Source organism: Penicillium antarcticum (genome assembly GCF_028974205.1).
Source record: "Penicillium antarcticum strain IBT 31339 chromosome Unknown utg000009l_segment0_segment0, whole genome shotgun sequence".
NCBI lineage: Eukaryota > Fungi > Ascomycota > Eurotiomycetes > Eurotiales > Aspergillaceae > Penicillium > Penicillium antarcticum.
The window spans coordinates 4,375,317-4,397,146 of NW_026695307.1; the positions used below are offsets into that span (position 1 = coordinate 4,375,317).

General features: G+C 49.7%; 9 protein-coding genes across 9 annotated transcripts; 3 read left to right on the forward strand and 6 right to left on the reverse strand.

Moving 5' to 3' along the window:
- Positions 1–80: 80 nt before the first annotated feature.
- Positions 81–557, reverse strand: N7508_010009 (transcriptional coactivator p15/PC4 family protein; the record flags this gene model as incomplete). The annotated part of the gene is made up of 2 exons (XM_058468069.1): positions 81–290; positions 393–557. 2 exons carry the CDS (start codon positions 555–557, stop codon positions 81–83), a joined length of 375 nt encoding a protein of 124 aa, XP_058315915.1.
- A 258-nt stretch (positions 558–815) lies between these two features.
- Positions 816–3,806, reverse strand: N7508_010010 (uncharacterized protein; the record flags this gene model as incomplete). Its single annotated transcript, XM_058468070.1, has 2 exons — positions 816–3,126; positions 3,280–3,806. 2 exons carry the CDS (start codon positions 3,804–3,806, stop codon positions 816–818), a joined length of 2,838 nt encoding a protein of 945 aa, XP_058315916.1.
- Positions 3,807–4,763: 957 nt separating this feature from the next.
- Positions 4,764–7,737, reverse strand: N7508_010011 (DDHD family phospholipase; the record flags this gene model as incomplete). Its single annotated transcript, XM_058468071.1, has 3 exons — positions 4,764–4,896; positions 4,950–6,158; positions 6,293–7,737. The coding sequence occupies 3 exons, from the start codon at positions 7,735–7,737 to the stop codon at positions 4,764–4,766; spliced, it is 2,787 nt and encodes a 928-aa protein (XP_058315917.1).
- A 767-nt stretch (positions 7,738–8,504) lies between these two features.
- sac6 (fimbrin) lies at positions 8,505–10,727 on the forward strand (the record flags this gene model as incomplete). Its single annotated transcript, XM_058468072.1, has 5 exons — positions 8,505–8,527; positions 8,621–8,831; positions 8,894–9,591; positions 9,655–10,637; positions 10,696–10,727. The coding sequence occupies 5 exons, from the start codon at positions 8,505–8,507 to the stop codon at positions 10,725–10,727; spliced, it is 1,947 nt and encodes a 648-aa protein (XP_058315918.1).
- A 266-nt stretch (positions 10,728–10,993) lies between these two features.
- On the reverse strand, positions 10,994–14,219 carry N7508_010013 (uncharacterized protein; the record flags this gene model as incomplete). Its single annotated transcript, XM_058468073.1, has 7 exons — positions 10,994–11,196; positions 11,257–11,380; positions 11,437–11,762; positions 12,468–12,672; positions 12,724–13,397; positions 13,459–13,600; positions 13,653–14,219. 7 exons carry the CDS (start codon positions 14,217–14,219, stop codon positions 10,994–10,996), a joined length of 2,241 nt encoding a protein of 746 aa, XP_058315919.1.
- Positions 14,220–14,619: 400 nt separating this feature from the next.
- N7508_010014 (uncharacterized protein) lies at positions 14,620–15,576 on the forward strand (the record flags this gene model as incomplete). Its single annotated transcript, XM_058468074.1, has 3 exons — positions 14,620–14,766; positions 14,810–14,825; positions 14,933–15,576. The coding sequence occupies 3 exons, from the start codon at positions 14,620–14,622 to the stop codon at positions 15,574–15,576; spliced, it is 807 nt and encodes a 268-aa protein (XP_058315920.1).
- A 168-nt stretch (positions 15,577–15,744) lies between these two features.
- N7508_010015 (aminopeptidase P family protein) lies at positions 15,745–17,251 on the reverse strand (the record flags this gene model as incomplete). Its single annotated transcript, XM_058468075.1, has 3 exons — positions 15,745–15,945; positions 15,999–17,031; positions 17,088–17,251. The coding sequence occupies 3 exons, from the start codon at positions 17,249–17,251 to the stop codon at positions 15,745–15,747; spliced, it is 1,398 nt and encodes a 465-aa protein (XP_058315921.1).
- Positions 17,252–17,399: 148 nt separating this feature from the next.
- Positions 17,400–18,878, reverse strand: N7508_010016 (uncharacterized protein; the record flags this gene model as incomplete). Its single annotated transcript, XM_058468076.1, has 1 exon — positions 17,400–18,878. The coding sequence occupies one exon, from the start codon at positions 18,876–18,878 to the stop codon at positions 17,400–17,402; it is 1,479 nt and encodes a 492-aa protein (XP_058315922.1).
- Positions 18,879–19,400: 522 nt separating this feature from the next.
- Positions 19,401–21,387, forward strand: N7508_010017 (Zn(II)2Cys6 transcription factor; the record flags this gene model as incomplete). Its single annotated transcript, XM_058468077.1, has 2 exons — positions 19,401–19,529; positions 19,588–21,387. 2 exons carry the CDS (start codon positions 19,401–19,403, stop codon positions 21,385–21,387), a joined length of 1,929 nt encoding a protein of 642 aa, XP_058315923.1.
- Positions 21,388–21,830: the final 443 nt, after the last annotated feature.

The window sequence follows — 21,830 nt, forward strand, 5'->3', positions numbered from 1 at the left end:
AATAGAGATCGCTTTGGCAGACCAGTCCTAGCAAGTGGTACCTCTTTTGGTCTCTGCTTGGCCGTCATGCCCTTACAGTCTCATTCACCTTCGTCTTCGTCACTGGTCGCCTCGATATTCTGCTTTGATGGGCTTCGGTTGCTGTCCGAATGTTCCTGTGTATCGCCTTCACTGGGGGTTCCAAGATAGGTAGGTCGAGGCAGGGTTTCACCAATCTCCTTTAATGCCTGCTCAAGCCTAGGAAGAAGAGTTATGAGGGCGGAAAATTGATCCATAGGGAGCGAGATTCCCTAGTCAGAGTCAGCATCAAATCAGATGAGTGTAGGTAAGATCTCCACCTTTTTGCCCGGTAATTCCTGACCATCTTTCGCGTAGTATTCTCGGATGCTCACCATGTTTTTTCCTCGGAAGGAGGAGACAGTGACGCGGCGCATCTTAGATATCTCCCAGTAGCGATCTCCATTGGAATCTGTTTTGCTTGTGTCTGTATTGACTTTGGTCTTCTTTCTTGCATCATCAAGCCCGGCGTCTGACTCAGAGCGCTTTCTGGATGCCATGTTGAGAGTTGAGAGATGTGTCGCGGAGAGGAAGCAAGAAAAGCACCTGGATAGCTTGTAAAACGCGTCGAACGCGCGGGGTCACGTGGTGGTCATTCAAAGTACTTTTGTTAAAGAATGAGAACTACGCTAAGCTACTAGGTGGTTATTTGAGTGTCTCTGGACTTTCTGGTCTGTTTGTCTCGAAAAACGACACATAACCTTCATTGGTATTCAAGTGGACCATTAATATTCATTTATCAATACATTGCGTGAACGCTACAGGGTCAATACTCTCAACCCCTGTAGCAGGACCGAAAAGACGAAACCTCGGGCGACAGATTCCACCTGAAGGCTGTCAAAGATCTTTTCCAATGCCTCCCGGCTAGCAGCTGCTCCCATGACACTTGTCAATGCCTGGGGAATTCCTCGCTGCACGAACAACCGACGTGCAGTGTCCCGTAGACGGGCTTTCTCCTCCTCACTGGGTGGAGCCGGCCAAGCTTTCAGTTCAGTCTCTGTCGGGAGTGCATTCTCTCGAAGCTTGGTAATGTAATTCCCAAGGGCTTCATCCGAAGTATGGCCCTGAATCATCGAGTCCTGTAAGAGAGTGCGGATCGTTTCCAAGGTCGGACTACCAGGACGCAGAATATACGACCTAGCAGCGTTCAAGAGGGTCCGCCGAATGTTCCATGCAGATGACAGGGTGTAGAGCTCGTTGATGACCGCAAAAATCAACTCCACTGCTATTTGCGTCTCATCGGTTGTGATGGGGTTTCCCTGGTTGCGTGGTTTGGGTGGCCCTGAATTGCTCTGCTCGGTCTCTGATCGGCGATGGGAAGATGTCTTATGAATATCTTCCTTGGTGTTGATATCTGGGTGGTCGGTCATAGGATCAAGTGACTGTCTATTTTCAGAACGCGCGAGCGTCGACTCTGAAGCCCATGCATCCTGTTCATTGGCCCTCGGATCGATAACACTAGCGGCACTATTGGCCGAAAGTGACTTGGAAGCTTCGCTTTTTTGGATCTCCAAGGAGTCATTAGAAACGAACGGCAACGCTGGCGAACCAGTAGCATCATCGGTTTCTGAAATCCTCGCAGGGTCGTCGAGGCTGGAACGTGTCTTTGACAAGCTAGCTCGACTGAGAGCAGTGGAGGCTGGAACTTCATCATTCGTCTTGGAAAGAGAAAGACTTTTCCGGTGTTGAGGCTGGATCTCGGCGGTGGCAGCTGGCCTTTTATTATTGGCAGCGCCTCCAAATACCCCAGTCACTCCATCAAAGACGGCTTTACCTCCTCCTGCCATTCCCTTGGGTGCATTGGTTAGCGCACCCAGCATACCCTTGCCCATGTTCTCAAATGCAGTCTGACTGGGGAAAGAAAATCCTGGCTTCTTGGGGTCTGCTTCACTAGATCCCGCATCCTTTCCCAAGAACCGGCGCATTCGATCCGTGTCAGCAAGAGCTTCATATTTCATAGCATCATGCAAATATCCTTCTAGGTCCCGAGCGAGGGTTTGCCTCGTTTTTCCCTTCCAAGAGGGAAGCACCGGGTACCGATCCGAGAAACTTTGAATTCGATTTAATCGTGAAACAGTCTCGAGCATCTCATGAAGGGACTGAAAGTCCGAATACTTTCGGAAAACCATCCACCCAGTCGAGCGTGTTGAGGCTGGCTCAACCTGTAGTAAATAATCCCACGTCGGTCGTGACTTAATTTGGCCCTTTTCATTGCTCGATCCATCATCATCTACCAGAATTTGGGCACCGTGGAGAACCAAAGGCACAGATGCATTATCCTGGGCACTGATTTGAGGCGAATGGGTCGTACCTTCAGATCTTTCTGGATTTGCGGGTGACTGTGACCTCGAAAATAGGTATGTAAGAGTTTCATCTTGATCCTGGCTGTCTTCCACTTCATGGCTTGCATTTGAACCTGACTCAGTATTCGATCGAGATCCATCGGCTTCCCGTGTGGATTCTGGGCTTCGTATATCTTGCGATGCAATCATGGCACTGAGACGTTTTGCCTCGAGAACCGCCTCTTCCGTCGCTCTATCCGCCTGCATAGATTGTCTCTGGTTGTTTTGGGATGCTGGGTTTGAAATCGACTCCAGGGGTAAAGCATCCGATGACTTGGGGACGCTGGTGTCCTGATTTCGTGCGCCTTCAACGCCCGCATCAATGGCGTGCATAATTTCAGATTCACCATCTTGTAGGAGATAGATAATCCAGTCATTGATAAACTCGGGACGAGCGAGACTGGTCACCGTAGACTCCAATATAACACCCGCAAAAACCTCACGGAGGAAATCCCGCACAGCCGAGCAGTCGTATGCCTTGGAATCCAGGAAGTTTGACAATATATCGTCCGCAATCATGTTGAGTTTTTTATGTTGCTGTTTCTGAGACAAGACATTGGCTAGGCTGCTGTCCGGAAATTGTTCGAGGTACCGGTCCACCGTTTCCTGAGCCTCCATGGTGTGAGAGTCCCCAGCAGCAAAAGCTGCAGCGAGCTCATTAAGGAATACAATGACAATAGACGAAGAGTTGGTTAAGAATTGCAAAAAGGTGTCCTCCGTTCGTTTCCTTGACAGATGCAGGGAAATGGACGTAACGAAATGGGTCAATATTCTTCGGCATGTACCTGGGAAAGTTGATTCGGAAGGTAATATGGGTTCATACCAATATCTTTGTTTTGGGTAAGCTACTGGGATTCTCGTTCAAGGGGTGCAAGCTTACTGAACATAGTCCCTTATGACAGCATCTGTGAGCGTTTTCAGTGCACTTGCGGTGGCTGGTTGAAAGGTGGCATAATCAAGGTCTGCCGAGGACAGATCCTCAGGTACAGTCGTAGACCCATCATTGTCGCCCTGGGTTAGCGCACTACTGTCCTGTTTCGGCCAATCCAAAAGCCTGCTGGACACCTCGAGCGCAAGTTCTCTTCTCTTGTTCTGTGCACGCGACCCTTCTGAGGCTGGGCCTGGTCCTTCCCACGATGCGTGGAGGACAACCCCTAGCACTACTCCAATAAGGACGAGTCCAATTCGCCCAAGAACAACATAGGTGACAAGTGTAAGGAGAGCAAACACACCCAAAAGAGTTTCATTGCTAGAGGTTGAGAGAAAGTCGAGGGCGAAATTGACGAGTTCCTTCGTAGAAACTGGATTTGAGCTATGTTCAGACGTCTCGAGGTTCGCGGGATTTGCGTCGGCCGATGGAGCTAGATCAACTTTGGCGTTGCCCACATCATCGCTGAGGCGACTCATTGTGCTGAAATATGTTAGCGAGTATTCAGAGCTAGCCAAATAGGTACAAACCTCTCATGGTCAGTGATGTTTATAGATGAAGGTGGGAAGCTAAGGGAGTTTTCCTTGGCACTACCCCGTGTGGCCAGTGCGAGAACGGAAATAGAACAGACGAACTTCAAACATCGTAATCGTATTAATTTGTATTGCTTCTAGTATATTTATGTATCCATTCATTATTTCCTTGCGATCATGAGGTCGCCAGGAATCTAAAGCAAACAGAAAGGAGTTGATCTCCGCTATCCGAGTGAATCCGAGCATTCATAGAACATGTGCTTCATGCCAGACGTAAAGAGATTGCGGCTAAAGGGGCAAGATTCTACAAGGGATCTACTCGAAGATACTCATGCAAGTCTGCCGCGGTGGAGGCTGTCACCATTGTGAAAGTGGGGGTTTGCCCGCCACTATACCTCGGCCACCAGTCTTCAGGTAATTCACATGTGTCCTGGGGCGCTCTCCAGTGAAGTAGGGTCGTCCGGGTAATGAAAATCCATCAGGCGGAAGGAGGTACCAACTGGCTGTTCGGATTGAGCTGGTGATGGCGTACTTTGCAGACTCAGATCACACTCTTCTCGGCATTATGAAATTCGACCTCATTTTGAAGATTTTCATAGATGAAACTGTTGGAGAGTGCATTCTCTAGTCCTTTTAGCCTGCTGGGTTTTGTATCCCTGGTGGGGAAAAATGGGTAGGTGCAAAGTGAAGCGTGAGGAAAGAGAGAGGAAGAGAGAGTGAGTGAGCGAAGAATTGAACGGGAAAATGCTGTGCTCACCTAACCGATCACGCTAGTCCCAAATAGGCTCGCTTGCATGTAAGAACCCTTACGGAGCTTTTGCCTAGATTGAACGGGATATCGTATATTGAATATTCGTCATTGTTATATGTGTGGACAGTTTCTAATCTTGAGATCTCATATGCCTACCTCCCCGTCCTTCTATGTCGAAGTCGCCTGGAAAGCATTTGAGAAAGCATAAAGTGATTAACATCCTCGTCCCCCCAGTAGGTGAGATGACTAGCAATACTAGCGATCAACGAAATATCAAATGCCCCCCTATTGTAAGCAATGGTTAATTTGTGTCAGGATGTGGGAAGGGAATCTCTTACTCTTGCACACTGTAGTCAACACGACCATTTGCATTCAAGGCGCGCACTTTGGCATCTTCAAATCTCAGTTTCCGTTCCTGGTCTTCAGTATCGGTATCAGGATCAGTTGAAGATGCCTGTGATCTACGGTCATCCCTGCTTTTCTGGAAGCCGTCGTAGAGGGTTTCTAGGTCCGACTCGATCAATGTTTGATACTGGTCATCTGAGTCGTGTGAGCCACGTTGAACCGAGCCAGACTGGGTCCGTTTATGGGATTTATCATTGCCTGGTTTGCCAATGACAGCACCAGCTGATGGTTCGTCGCCGTTCAGACCTAGACTGCGGTTCAACAAACTGCTTGCAACACCCGTAGTGAAATTTGTCCATAGCGAGCCCACACTTTGGCCCATTCGGGTGCCAAGGATAGATAAGCTTTGCCCGGAGGTTGTCCAAAGGCTCTTTTTGACAGAAGGGAGAGGTTGGGGTTTTAGGGTTGCCATCGCTGGAGATATTAGAGGCTCAATTCGGTAGCTCACCGGGTCTGAAGGGTGAAAGATGTTGTAAAGATCTCGACATTTCGGTGCTGAAACAATAGCAGGGTTTTCGTTGAATCCAAGCCCAGAGGGAAGCGAATCCCTTTGTGAAGACCTCAATCCCTTGGAGTCAATTTCAACATCCAATGCATTCTTTCGGTTCCGAGGGTCTAGAGCAGAGTATCCTCCTATAGTCTTGCCTTTTAACATTTGAAAGAGAGCAATTGGAGATCCCAAGCAGAAGAACTCTTCCGTTTCGAACTCAAATGCACTCGTTCCACCAAGACGATTTGGTGTATCGGACTCTTGGGCCTTTCGCGGTTCTCGCTTTGCAGGGTCGGCAACCTCGCTTGGTTGATGACACAGAATATCAAACAGAATCGCACTTCCAAGGGAATGACCACAGAGGCTGACTGATCCATTGAAAGAAGGGTTCCGCTGCTTGTAGAGCCGGATGATTCGATTGCATTCCTGTTTAACAATATTGGAAATGTGCTCACAATATCTGCTCTGGTAAAGCAGCACATCCATTGCCAAATCTGAAATGAGATTTCGGACAGCAGGTACACTTTCTAGTGTGATGTCTGCCAGGCTTGGGTAGGCGTCATCTTCCAAAGTATCGGCGTCGGTAAGATCTTGTTCTTTTCTGTTCTGCCGAACTCCCCTATAAGGAAAGTCGAGTCGATGTCGCCAGCACCTGGATTCTTGTTAGCATGTGAGGGAGGAATGAATTTTTGACATAAATTGAGCAGCAGCCATTTACTTCCAGACTGGTCCACCTAAGAGCTTCGGCTTCTGGTATGATCGGAGATGAGATAGAGAGCAACTCACACAGGAAGCACTTGTACGCGGCAATTCTTATCACTGTCAGGCAACGCAGAGTTCAATGCCTGAAGGTCAGGTGAAGCTTTGTAGACAGTCTTCAGTGTCTTGCGGAGCACATTCACATCATGTATAAAATTGATGCTCTCAAGTCGCAAACCGAGCCGCTGGCCAATTCCATGGGTGACAAGGACCAAATGATCAACCTCACGCTCTCTGTCTTCATTGTCAACTTCCCTCGAATCCTCCATCTCTTGTTCTTCCTGCTTGCGAGCTTGCTCCTCAAGTTCAGCAGGGTTCTGCGGTTCACCGGCAAGGGACGACATTTGCCGCTCCAAGGTAGATCTCGGTCTTCTTTCGAAATTCTCGACCCCTTCGACTGATTCCACAGGCGACACTTTCAGTATGTTCGGTTTGTTCTTTTCGGGGTTCTCTCCGAATTTTTCGTTGGTCTTTGAAACAGATATTCCCTTCTCGGCCTTCCGGTCAGACGTCTTGTCTGTTTCCTTCGACTTCTTGGGTTCGAAGCCACGCACCAACTTTACACCTGGGACACCTCCTAGTTTCTGATAGACGGTAGTGCTGAATCGTGACATCATGTCATCATTTACCAACCAGGCAGTCGAAGTATCTTGATAGGAAACAACCTTGTTCATATAAGCACCAAACAAACGATATTCTTGGGTTTCTGTCGCGGACTGGCTGGCATCGTTTGCGTTGCCCTTGTTGGTAGAGGCTGGATTGGCTGACCGAGAGGATTGGGCGGTGGTCTGCACATCATCTTGTCGAACAGAAAGATCCTGTTCGTTTATATTGGAAGCCTGATCCGAGAACTCGGGCTTAATTGGCTCGGTTTTCCATGGGCGAAGTTTGATATAGCCTTCTTCAAGTTGCGTTGCAAGATTCTCTTCGCAAGGTTTTAATCCAGACCCATCTTGGATGAACCATGTTCCACGGCGAACTTCGTAAACAGGGCCAATCCAATAGGTGGGACTTAATTCTCTCTGTTCCACATCCACATCGAACAGATAATCCTCGTTCACAGGAACTTTGGTCGAGACAGGCTGTGCGGATTCCTTGGATTCTTCGGCCTGACCTTCTTGGGCATCTTCGATTTCCGATAGTTTTTGAAATGTGATTTCAATAGACTGTGAGTCTTTTCCGGGGAAAGGAATGAACTTCTTCGGTAATGGCAACGGCTTCTGATCGGTCTTTTTCTGTTCTAGTAGTGATGGCTTACGTTTGGGCGAGTCCACTGCATAGAACCACCTCACTTTCAATGGAGGACAATCAGGAGGATAGCGCCGCGGGCTTAATCGATGCCTATGGGTCACAGTATGGTCCTCTCCTTGGGACCGCTGCAGGACCTCTGAGCCCTGACGATCGGGCTGCGGCGTTGTGCTCCTTGGGGTACTCCATGGAGATAGTGTCCCCAGGAATGACTTTTGCTCCATGGGGAGACACACCCGGGCAGTGAATCGAATCAACGTGGATAGTGTGGGAAGGTTAGCAAAGTGTTAGGCTAAGGAGGATCTGTCAAAGTCGTTGTTTTGGTGATCCGCATGATGTAATCCGGGAAACGCCAATTAACTATTAACTCCATGTTTTACTTCAGTAGAGTAGAATTACTGTATACCACTACTATTCTGCCTCATATAATTACTATAATAGAACTGTAACATAACTAGAATAGACCTTAACTATAAGACAACATTGGACTAATCAGCTACCTCAACTATCGAGTATCCCCAAGGCTACCCAAGGTAGATAAGTATGAATACTGGAGCCTAGAGAGTAGGGAGAGCGAATAGAGCATATTAGATATAGTGTACAGAGTGTCCAACGAGAGAAAAGAACAGAAGCCTGGAAGCCTGGAGATGTTCGACGTCATTTGCCGTTACGAATACGAGACCAGGGAAGATACTTGGCCCCCAATACAAAATTACTAGTGGTGCCATGTACCGTTTGCTTACCTTTCATTACGCGTTACAGTGTGGCTCATCCCCCCATCCCCCCTCGGTTCGTGTATACCTTTGCCTTTCGCTCCCTATTTCTCCGCCCAATTCATTTCTTTGTGATCTGATCTTTTCGGATCATTTCGTACTATCCTCCTGAGAAAATCCCATTGTCTGCTCCAGGAGTTCCCCTTTCTTCTGTAAACCCTCCGGATCTTTGGGTTAAATCGCGGACCCCGCCACCGACTGGGACGCATTCTCTCACCATGAATGCGCTCAAACTTCAGAAGTAAGTCTTACCGTGCTCTATGTCTCTCGCTCTGTGCGATGCGACTACTTGTTTATCTTGGGATATATGCTGACCGGGGTGTGCCCGCTACAGGCGGTTCCCGCAGCTGGACCAGGGTGATATCTTCTCGCTCCAGGATGCCTTCAACCGACTGGATGTTGACGACCGCGGCTATCTTGATGAATCCACTGCGATCAAAGCCGCTCAACAATCCGAACGTCAGCCGTACGACGTGGTGCGCCAGGCGCTAAAGGGTGTGGAACTTGACAGCTCCCGCCGCGTGGAGCTGGAAGACTATGTCGATGTAAGGAGACCCGTCTCTATGGTATAACGCAAAGAAAAGGACAAATGCTAAAGCAGCGATAGCTGGTTTCGAAGCTTCGGTCGGCACCCGCAGAAGGTGCCCGCGGTGTATCCAGCCCCGCAGCCGTGATTCAAGGAGCTGGCGCCGGTGCCGGCACTGGCGCTTCTCGCCATGTCTCCAAGGGCAGTGTTGGTGGACGTATCCACGTTCAAGGATCCTCTTCCAATGTCACACACACGATCAACGAAGACGAACGGACCGAGTTCACGCGACACATCAATGCTGTCCTTGCGGGAGACCCGGATATTGGCAACCTCCTACCTTTCCCTACCGATACATTTGAGATGTTTGACAAATGCAAGGATGGCTTGGTTCTGGCAAAGTTGATCAACGACAGTGTGCCGGACACCATTGATGAACGTGTTTTGAACAAGGCCGGAAAGAAGATCAAGCAACTGAACGCCTTCCATATGACCGAAAACAACAATATCGTCATCAACTCCGCCAAGGGCATAGGGTGCTCAGTTGTGAACATTGGAAGTGGAGATATCATCGAAGTGCGTGAGCATCTGATTTTGGGTCTTATCTGGCAGGTCATTCGTCGTGGTCTCCTTGGAAAGATTGATATCAAGCTTCACCCGGAGCTTTACAGACTTTTGGAGGAGGATGAGACTCTCGAGCAGTTCCTGCGCCTGCCCCCAGAACAGATTCTCCTTCGCTGGTTCAACTACCACCTAAAGAACGCGAAATGGGACAGACGGTAAGCTAACATTGGTTGAGCCGTGCACCAGGCAAGACCCCTGCTAATACATTTTCAATCTAGTGTGACAAACTTCTCTACTGACGTGAAAGACGGTGAAAATTACACCGTTCTCCTCAACCAATTGGCTCCAGATGTCTGCTCTCGTGGCGCTCTTCAGACTCGAGACTTGCTCGAGCGAGCTGAGCAGGTTCTGCAGAATGCCGAAAAGCTTGATTGCCGAAAGTTCCTTACCCCGACCTCGCTGGTTGCTGGAAACCCCAAGCTGAACCTTGCCTTTGTTGCCAACCTTTTCAACACTCACCCTGGTCTGGATCCGATCACCGAGGAGGAGAAGCTCGAGGTCGAAGACTTTGACGCTGAAGGTGAACGAGAGGCCAGAGTCTTCACTCTCTGGTTGAACTCTTTGGATGTGCAGCCGGCAGTCAACTCGCTCTTTGATGACCTTCGCGATGGCTCTATTCTGTTGCAAGCGTACGACAAGGTTATTCCTGGAACGGTCAACTGGAAGCATGTGAACAAGCCCCCAGCGTCTGGTGGTGAGATGATGCGATTCAAGGCTGTGGAAAACACCAACTACTCGATTGAGCTCGGAAAGCACAACGGATTCTCTCTTGTCGGTGTCCAAGGCGCTGATATTACTGATGGCCAGCGAACTCTCACACTTGGCTTGGTGTGGCAGCTGATGCGTCGCGATATCACTAACACACTCTCTGCGCTAGCCCAGCGCTTGGGCAAGCGTGAAATCACCGACACCGAGATGATCCGCTGGGCCAATGATATATCTAGCAGCGGCGGAAAGTCCTCGACGATACGAAGCTTCAAAGACAAGTCCATTGGAACTGGTATCTTCCTTTTGGATGTGCTCCATGGCATGAAGAGCAGCTATGTGGACTATGATCTAGTGACCCCCGGCCGGACTGACGAGGAGGCCTATGCCAACGCCAAGCTCTCGATCAGTATTGCCAGAAAGATGGGCGCCACCATCTGGCTGGTTCCCGAGGATATCTGTCAAGTCCGATCTCGTTTGGTCACTACGTTCATTGGTAAGACCTCATCTACTCGTTTGACCGGCATTGATCCAGTATCTGACATTTTATACAGGGTCTCTCATGGCCACCCACGAGAAAATGTAAGACGACCTCTTTCTCCAAACACTATCGGCAATGCAAATATCTATCATGGTTCGCTCGGAATTTGGTATCGATCCTCGCGCCATTGCGTACCTTGCTCTCTGACTATTCCTGTTTCTCCGTCCGCTCCTGTCTATCTTCAAATACATGTAAATTTTCCCAAACGAGACAATCCAAATGTGTGGTGTAGCTCGAGTCTAAAAGTAACGATCTTATTTGTTATTGAATTTGATTGTAGAGTCGTTAGAGCTGTAGATGGCTGTGACAGTCTAGAGATATTGGTTGAACCAAGCAGTCGCTTGCGCAAAAGCAGCCTCTTTGGCAAAGCGAATTGTTGGCTTGGTGATGTCTGCGCGGACAGCGAATCCATGTTCAACACCGCTGAATAAGTTAATCTGATATGGTTGGCCAGTTTTGACGAGGATTTCCTCGGATTCATGGCGCTTTGAGGTCGGGAAGATTGAATCCGTCTCTGCGATTCCAGTAAGGTTAGTCTGATCTGCTACAAGAAACCATGAAGCATTACACTCACCCGCAGCTGCAATAGAGAGAGGGCCCTTGATTGCCTGAAGCTCTTCTGCCTCGACAAAACTGGGGTGAGCCACGTAGGCAACATCACAAAGACCCGGCTGGAGCAGTCGGACGGCATACTTGGCCTATATACCTCATGTGTCAGCTATGCATCAGACCTACGACAAGGAAGGGATCATACACCGAAGCAATATCCGATAGCACCGACTCGCTTGCAGCCCAAGTTGGACTTCATTTCTTTCAGAACTGCCTGTACAACGGGTTCCACGCGAGTAGGTAGGTGACCGGGGGGGCCTTTCAGCCAAGCCATAAGATCAAAACCAGCCGGGCGATTCAGCAGCACCGGATCGCCGTGGAACAGGTCCGGCATGACGACAAAGTAGCCATTTGCTGCCAGCTGATCCGCAATCAATTGGGCATTGATGAAGCGATGGCCGATCACGTCAGTGAGTAGCAGAATGGCACGCTCAGTGGACTGATTTGCAGGGCGTGAGATATAGGCCTCCACTGCGACCATTAGCTGTTGAGATCGAGTTGCTTAAGTAGAGGTCTATACCATCGCCGATTTGTTGAAATTCGCCTTTAGCCTCGCCTTCATGTTTGACACCCACGGTGCAACAGGAAGCTGGTAAATTGGAAGTCATTTGGTACGTGGATGTATTCTTTCCAGGTAGAAGATAGGAGTTGGAAGAACAAGAGCGAAGAGTGTAATGATACCAGAGGTGGGGGTGGGGTTCGGCAAAAGAATACGGGGGTTCGGGTTCTCTATACGATTGATTCTGCTCTGGGAACATGTAATGGCCTTGTAGTCTCTCTCTGTCTAGCTTTGTATATTCAGAGCTAATCAATAATCTATTAGTATTACCTGTATTAATGGTTCAAGTCTAAATGATACTCTGGTGGATCTACATCGACCCGAGTGCAGGACGTATATACATCTACCTGAAGCATTAGCAACCCATACATTCAAAGCTAATCACTGCATGAGAAATGCGGCATGCTTCAATGAAAATCATATAATCAGGTACAAACTGCACAACAGACTCGGTCCTGTAAAGATTCCAAGCCAGAAAAAGATGTTCCCCACCAATCGTCGGCCTCGCATCATACGAGTCCGGCTGAGTGAAACAAGTGGCAGTTGCGACATTTGGAGGATTAGCAAATATCCCCGAAGTCGCCGGAATATGCACAGCATGATCAGCTCATGCACACATGCAGACAGGAGGAATGTGATCAGACTCGCAGAAACCCGCGACAGACGATAAGCGCTGATGGAGCTGTGATACACATGCCGGAGCAAGAAGTTATGGACAGGGCGGTTCCAATCTCGTGCAAACTGATCCCAAGAGACCGAATTCCACCAATCTGCATAGAATCCGCGATCCGCAAACATGGTAATTTCCGCTAAGGCGTTAAGCTAAGATAGTGAGCACAAGAACCATGTGCCTTTGAGCGCGGTAGTACTTACAACACACTCCCAAATCACGTAAAATGCCAGCAGATACTCCATCATGAAAGGGAAGAGCAAGTCGCTCAGAACCCAGGGGAATTCCTGAAGCCTCTGTTGCGCAGTCAACCCTTCCTCTTTCATTCGCAGAGTGGACATCACCACCGGATATATCCACGACTGAGAGACAGCGATCATGACCACAATGATGCCAAATGTAGCCGCGGTCTTCTCTGCCACATAAATCCAGTCAATCTTGTCTGTGCGTGGGTATTCTAGCTCATATACCAACGTGGGCAATGTGATAAAGTCACAGAAGTTCTTCAAGGTCAAATTCCGCGGATAGTGATTAGATGTCAATGAGCACCTGCCCTGTAGCCCTTCGGATAAGATTTCGTATTCTCGCTCAAGCAGCTCTTTCAGAGATTCCACCTGATCTGGCTGGAGAGATACCCCGTGTTCGGTGGTTTCAACAAGGGACATGAGTTGATCTGTCTCGCGGGCACGGGAATAACTCTTGAGGTTGGAAGACCGCCGCCGGAAATCATTTCTTTTGAGATCAGTGATTTCGGCATCAACATCTGTGTCAACCGCAGAGGTATGCCCTTGCCCTGCCAAGTCGTTGTTCCGGCTTAAATTCTCTAACTGGGAGAGTCTTGTCTTCAGCAACTCTCGTTTCCGGTACAACTCCGACACTACTTCCATTAACTCAAAGACCTAGTCACCAATGGTTTTTTTTTTTTTTTTGATACTTACAGTACCCATTGTAAGCAGCATAACTATGCTGTTTCATCAGCATGGTCAAGCAATGCAGCACCGTAAAGACAGTGTGTGTCCACGGCCAATCACGATGATATGTCCACAATGTAATGGCGGCCAGGTATGCCGTTTGCCAAATCTGATAAATCATCTCAGCAGGAAAACACAGAGGGGTACACTATGAAGCCTACATTTTGAATCAGCCAACCGGCACCGCTCCAGCGCAGGTACCCTTTCCATACCGCGCGCTGAACAACCAGACAAAATAGTGTGGACCAACATAAGATCAAGTCAGTCAGTCCGAGGACCAAGACATCTTTAGCAAACATGAGGCGAATGATCTCGTTCTTGCCCCAAATGGTGCCATGGATCCTCCAGTTGTTGGCCATGACCTTGAGCAGCATCAAGGCCACCCCCATCCAGAAGAGCACGAAGAAGCCATGGAACTCAGATGAACCGAAGGTCATATTCTGACGGTCAAAGGTACTGAGTTGTCTTGTAAATTCCAAGTCGCGGAACCTGAAGCGTGGTTTCGGAGATGTTTCGGCTCTTGCCAAGGAGAGGTTATGTTTGAGGATCTCCTGTAAAACCTCAGTGTCCTCTGCGGTGAGCAGGTATTGACCAGCATTGTCGGTTTCCCGAAGCTTTACCGAGACACTTTGTCGAATGGAATCATCGAGGTCATCCGAGCTCGAAGAGAGCGAGCTGGGAGAGCTAGGAGCCGAAGCTAGTTGTCCCTTCAAATCGGTTGGGCTCATGGTGAATGTGTGCACAGAATAAAAGAAGTGTCTTCACATCATTCGGCTCGTTCGGATGTTCAGCCCTAGTGGCGAAACAGTAAACATATGACGTTGAGGTGGAGAAGAGATCTGCAGTGTGAAGCTATACTTCGATTTGGGTTGAAAGCCTCAAATTGCCCACTTTTGTGATATATGAAGTATCCAAAATGCATTGTTGGGATAAAGCCCTAAGAAGAATCGATTCAAAACATTCAAGAGTCAAAAATACTGAAATTGTCAAAAGTTCTTAGTTTGCAGTTACGTCCAGTATGTGACGAGCGCCACTGGTGACTTCTCTGCCTCAGCTCTCTTGTTCCTTTTGACTTTCCTGTACCCATTGCTACCCATTGCGGACTTGGATATACGATGGAAACTCCTAATGCCCCTCGGGTGCAAATACCGGGCGAAAACCCCTGGATCGACCCAGCCCCCCAGCGCGACTGCGACTGCGACTCACTCGGCGCCAAACCACACCTCCACCGAGGATGCGACCCTCCCGGATACTCAAGAACTTGAGCTTGAGCTAGTTGAACCAGAGCAGCCAGAGCCTCCCGTGTAGAGGAACGCAGGCTTCAACTTCCTCGAGTAAGCGCATCCCTTTTCCCATTCCAAAGTCCACCTCCACCTTCTTGATGGCATCAAACATCGCGTTGTTTGTCGCGTGATATGACCCCTCGACTAACTCCTTGCAGCTTCCTTGCCTCGCCCAATTGTCGAAATCGTGGTTGGAAAAGACGATAACCAGACGGTTTTGACTGCCCTTCAGACTCTCCTCCTGGAATCGCCGTTTCTCGTGAAATTGGTCCAAGAATTTGAAGCATCGGGACCAGTGAGTCGATCTTGCATACAGATCAAACTACCCGAAGAGGACGTCGATGCCTTCGGTTGCGATTTACAATTCCAATACACGCGCGATTACACTGTGCCACAGCCCGACTCTACAGACCCTGCGGTAAATTATGGCTCCGAGACGTTGCTCCGCCATGCGCGAATTTACACATTGGCCGACAAGCTGGGACTGCCAGCATTGAAGAGTCTTGCCCATAGCAAGATCCACAAGGTCAAAAGCTCGCCCCATGCAGAGCATCTCTATGCTCGCTGCGTCTATACCAATACCCCTGCCTCAGACACCACGATTCGAAAGCCAGTTGCCTCCTACTGGGCCAGCCACAGCCATACCCTTCGTCGCGATGTTGGTGATGACTCAAGAACCTCTGCGTTAAGGTGCCTGAGATCTCTTTCGATGTCCAGGACCATAATCCTGGACCGGAAGGAGAAGCAGATACCGTCTGATGAGATCAAGGGGAGCGCGCGCAAGCGCAGAAGGGATCTGTGATGGGACCGAGAGGCCTACAACACTTGCATACTCAATATATTCTCCTACTCTAGAGGGATCATTTGTCGCTACAACCATATACCAGCGAGCATTTGAGATCAATGACCCTTTCATGAGATATTCAACAAGCTCTGCTTATAACCAACTGATACAAAATACCTGCTTTATCTAGGAGGCCAGGCTCTCGACTTGCTCGATGATCTTCGGGGCGGTTGTCAGATTTTCGGAGCCATCCTTGGTGATGTGGATGTTGTCCTCAATGCGCACTCCTCCGACACTCCAGTAGCGCTCCAGTACCTCAGTGTCGATATACTTGCCAGTCTCTGGGGCCTTCAGAACGGGGTCAATGATGAAACGGCAGAAATAGATCTAGTATACGGATTAGTGTTGACAGAGCAAAGATGATATGGGTATAAGCTTACACCGGGCTCAACGGTGATCACGGAGCCAGCCGGGAGGTTGGCGCGGACACGCAGGTAGCGGAACATGGCGTCTTTATCATCATACTTGGGGTTACCACCGGTGTCATGGGTGTCCATTCCAAGATAATGACCGAGGCCGTGAGGGAAGAAAGCCACGCTGACACGCTTCTCGAATAATTCTTCCTCAGATCCACGTAGGATGCCAAGCTTCAACAGGCCACGGATAGCAATGCGATGTGCCAGGGCGTGAACGTCATCCCAGCAAACACCCTCCTTCAGCATCGCAATGCATTCCGTTTGCATCTGGAGGACAATCTCGTAGATCTGGCGGGTCTCTGGCGCGAATTGGCCACCCAGAGGGATGACACGAGTGATATCGGCACAGTAGGTCTGATACTCACCACCAGCATCGATGAGGACATTGTTCTTCCTCTTGCCAGTAGCAGGGTCGACAAGGTCAACATCGTTCCTGACATAGTGGAGGGTAGCACCGCCCTCACCACCAGCGACGATGGGGTGGTAGGATTGCTCGCGGCATCCATTGGCAATGCAAGCACCGATAATGGCAGCCTCGATCTCGCGCTCGTTGGTTGCAGTCTTAGCGGCCTTGATGGCAGCAATGTGTGCCTTGGCCGAGATATCGTTTGCCTTTCTCAGGAGAGCAACCTCGTAGGCATCCTTGATGACACGAGTGTCCTCAATGGTAGACTTCAGGGTGGAAATGTTGACTTCCGAAAAGCCTTCAAACTTGGTTTCCTCTGACACCTGTTCGGCAATTGTAAATGCGGCAGTTTGTCCATTGTGGGTCGAGGCGATCGACGCCAGGGTCGAATTGACATCGGTCGTGAACAGAACACGATCCACGTCGTAAAGCTTAGCGGCCTCCTCGGGAGACAGCGGGAGACCAGACCAAATGACCGACTCGGGATCGATTGGAGGAATGAAGAGGGTCAATTGGTCTGCGATGGTATCGTAGACCACGGCGGCATCAGGCAAAAGACATCCAGTGAGATAGAAGAAAGGACGACGTTGGCTATGAGGGGAAGTATGTCAGTCATAGAAACGAGCCTTGGGGCCACTATACATTACCGGAAGGGCATAGCCTCGTCGCTGTCCTCGATCATACGAGTTTTTTGCGCCTCGAGATAGATAGCACCGGTCCCGCCATGCCGGGCCTTGATAGACTCCGCGACACGGCGCGCATGAGCTTTGGCCGGATACTTAGCAGCGAGGATGTTGTCCACAGAGGTCATGTTGAAGGGGAGTTGAGAGAGAAAAGAGAAGACGCGGGGGGGCAGAAACAATGTAGTATTTACTAAATCGGTTACATTGCGGGGCATAATAACGGCTACTTTCGGTAACAGACAGAAAATAAAAGAGCTTCATAACACGTCAAAAGAACTATCGTGATGGACTGCCTTGCGTCTCAGAGGCAGACACATCTTCAAACTCCATCTCCCATTGATCAACCTCTGCAAATTTCTTGACTGCCGCGCGTAACTCATCGCTCACGCAACGAGGCGTGGGCTCGGTTCCAGCAGATTCATTATCAGACAAATCGGACTCAGGCGGTGATGACAAGGGTGAAGAGGATGCCGAGGATAGATCAAGCATTTCATTTTCCTTTTCGACACCTGCACTGCCACGAGAACGCGAATATGTTGTAGGCGCCTTGGGAGCTGCTTTGGCTTTGGCTGGCTTTTCCTTAGCACTCCTCTGCTTCGGATTGTTGAGTTTTGTCTTATTCTGTGCATTGAATAGTGCTTTGGGCTTTTTGGAGTCTGCTTTTCGCCTGGATGGCCGTCTTGAGGGGTAGCTCAGTTCGTCTTCGTCGCCGGATGCCACATCGTGTTGGTCATCACTTTCGTCACTAGGGACGTCAAATTCATCGCCAGCTCTGTTCTTGCGCCGACGCCGCCGCCTAGGCAAAAGTTTGTCTTGTAGGCTCGCTGTTGATAGATGAGTTGGAGCCTTGGGCTTCTTTCTGGCAGCAGGCAGCGGCGCAGTAGGCGTAGAACCACCAGCTACTGCAGCAGAGCCAGCAGGACTTCGCATGGGGCTACTGGCAGGTGGCAACATAGTCTGGCTGAGTATGTCTGGGCATTGCTGAGACTGCTGAGTATCCTCGACTCGCTCAACTTGCTCGTCGTCTTGCTCAGGTTCCTCGGCCTCTTCATCTTCATGAGCTGAAGAGCTCTCATGCTGGATCGGCGTTGCAGTTGGAGTATCTTTGACCACATTGACAGGCGATTGTATTGGTGATTGTGGCACCTGTATTTCTTGAGTCATGCGCTTGCGCTTGCGCGACCCTTCGGGAGAGGAAAGCGGGGATTCGGATCGTGATGGTGAATCTTCGGAAGGTTTAATCAGGAGTGATTTTCCTCTGGAAAGGTTGAGCGGCGTAGATTCATCGCCAGGACTGAGACCACCAAGGAAGTCATCGTCGTCCAATTCGGAAGAGCCATCTTCAGCTTGCATCATCTGCAGGATACTCTGCTGTCGCGGCCGCCGTCTGAAGTTACTCAGAACTGAGCTTTCGAAGCCAGGTGTGCCGGGAATTCGGGAGCTTGTGTCGCCTTTGCGCCCAGCAAAGGATAGCGTTGAGGAGTAACCGCGCGACCTCGTAGGAGGGCGACTGCCAGTCCCAGGTCGACTACCTGTGCCTGGTCGGTCTCCAGTGGGAGAAGACTCGATCGCTTGTTCATAACTCTTTGTCAATGGCGTTTGGCTGCGCAATGCCTGTCGTGGATCCAGGACGGAGCCGCGCTCAGGTTGCGCAGGGGACTTGGATACAGAGTCATTTTGTCGCGTTGGTTCTTCTGTCGCATTTTTGACTGGCTGGCCTTTTGTACGGCTTCGCTTTGGGGCAGGGCGCGGCATGGTTTCGAATGAGTTGAGTAAAGAAGAAAGTGTGAAGTTGAAAGAGAGACGCGTTGTTTGGGACGCGTGCACGTGGACTAAACTTGTGTCTCTAACTACAACTTTAACTTCAACTTCAACCTCAACTTGCGGACTACTCAAGTACAACTTAAGACTTATTGTTCTGTTCTATCTGTAGTCTTGTCTCATGTCTTTCTGTTCTTCCCATGTCACTGCATTGGACATGCTTACCCTGTCACGGAACCGCCCCGTGTCGAGTTAGTCCAGATATTTTAGACATTTCATCAAAGCAGCCCTACGAATTCATTAATGCCCGGCTCAATCCGCAAAGCCATTGGGATCTTATATTTTGAAACTTAGCACTGCCTTCCTGCAATTTCTACTTTTCCCATACTCTACCCTTCGCATTGTTCACTATGGTCTGATGTCTCGCACTGAACCACCCCGCCATATCGGTTTGGAGTGGTATGAACATTAGACTATAACATAAGATACAAAAGGCACTGTCCAATATTTTCTAACATGGAAATCCCATCAGAAAGAGAGGCAGACCTTGCCGCAGACTTTACGGCCAGTGATACTTCCCTGGGCAAGAAAAAGCGCTCCAATTCCGAGGCTGCTGAATACCCCCGACGACGGGCGACTATAGCCGTAAGCGCCTTTGACCTTGTGAAAGACAAGGGAGACTGACTGGGCTGGTGCGATACAGTGTCAAATATGTCGGCTGCGCAAGACTCGGTGCAACGGGGCTCGTCCCAAGTGTCAACTATGCACCGATTTGAACGCAGAATGTGTCTACCGAGAACCTGGAATCAAGCTAGATGCCGGTGACAAGCTCATCCTGGATCATTTGGCCAGAATTGAGGGACTCCTTCATTCTAGTTTGGCAGGCCAAGGGTCTCATATCGCCTTGTCTTCGACTTCCCCGGCCACCAGCAACGATACCAATCTTGGTAGTGAAGAAACATCAGGCAGGGCATCTGGTGGATTGCAGGTGCCTGGTAGATTGTCCGCCGTTGGACTCGGGTCCTGGGTCAACCCACCGGCCAGTATAAGCATTTCCACGATGCCCAAGATGCACACCACTCCGGCACTGCATCTTCTTCAATGGCCATTGATTCGGGACTTGGTATCCGTGGCCTATGACCCACAGCATCTACTACAACTAGAGATGGCCCGCGAGCCACTGCGGATGACACCAAACTCAGGGTTCGATTTGACGAACGCGTCCACATATGCCCAGGCCTTTTTCAACCATGGCAATGTTTGGTACGCATGTGTGAACCCTTTCACCTGGAATAGATATTATCAAACTGCCCTCGCACAAGGCTTTCAAGAAGGACCTATGAGCTGTCTTGTCCTGCTGGTCTTGGCCCTAGGATGTGCCAGCCATAGCGGCAGTATCTCGTTCGTGCCCCCAGATCGTGAGCCACCGGGACTACCCTATTTCGCAGCTGCTTGGAGCGTGCTGCCATCGGTCATGATGCGAAACACCGTGTTTTCAACACAGTGCATGGTCCTAGCATCTGCATACTTATTCTACCTTGTGCGGCCTTTGGAGGCTTGGACCTTGCTGTCGAATGTGAGCATGAAACTGCAACTACTATTTGGCAGTCCCAACCGAATTCCCAACCAATGGAGGGAATTGAGTGTCAGAGTATATTGGAATGCACTATTGTTCGAAAGCGACCTTCTTGCGGAGTTGGACCTTCCACATTCTGGTATCGTTCATTTCGAGGAGCGGGTGGACCTCCCCGGCGGGTTCGAAGATGAGGACGCAGAGGATGAAGATGACGAAGAGGATGGCGATACCGACCAAGGTAAGGAAATTCGGATGACCAGGTTCAGAGAGGACGCCACCGGGCGTGAGGAGCTTTGGTATTTCCTGGCAGAGATTGCGCTGCGAAGACTCCTCAATCGCGTCAGCCACATCATCTACCAAAAGGACCGCACCCATACTCTTTCATCTCTCGGTCCAATTGTCTCCGAGCTAGATTTCCAGCTGTCACAGTGGTACAAGAGCCTGCCAGCTCCCGTGCAGTTCCCTTTGACACAGGCACCTCTTACCAACCCGGTCCAAACGGTACTTAGGCTTCGCTACAATGCATGCCGTACCATAATCTACCGCCCATATATCTTGGCTGTCTTTGAGAACGAACAGGCAGGAACGGATTCCGGGGTGAGAGAGTGTTGCTGGCGATGCTTGGATGCGACGCTTCGCCAACTGGAGCACATTACCAGTCACCGCGAGGGCCACCTGCCATACTTATGGCAGGGTGCCCTATCAATGGTGTCCCAGACCCTGTTAATCATGGGTGCCACTATGTCTCCTTCTCTCTCCACTCTGCTTCCACCTGGGCCAAGGATGGATTCCATCATAGCGAGTGTTGTGGGCGAGGTCGAAAGATATGCGCACCTAGCACCGAGTTTGAAACTGTCTGCTGATATAATCCGAGATGCCGAGAGACGACGGCAAATTTGTCTTCGATCGGCCGGTATGTGTCTCTGATCCTGCACTAAAGTGATGCTGGGTCAACATGTATCATATATTGTACATAGCCGGAGGATGAGCCCCTAGCGTGGAGATGTTGTCTGGGACTAAAGGATTGTCACTTATTGGGTATGCGTGATATGCGTCTATTCATTTCATATGTCAAAACAATCGGATTTCTGATGGATTCAACCAAAACAGGGGAAATAGATCAGCGATGGTAGGAAAGGGGGATAACGGTTTATATGAGTAAGAGAAGAAGTCAAACAACAATACATACAATCCCCTTTCATGACAATTATGTTCTTAAATCATCAAATGTTTCACAGGTTAACATCATGGTATCTCAAAGACATGGGGAGATCAATATGGACATCAGAAATATGGGCATGTAACAAGAAAGCGCAGTAAACTCCAGGAATTCGCCAAAAGGGTGATTATCGTATGGCTTCGTATACTTC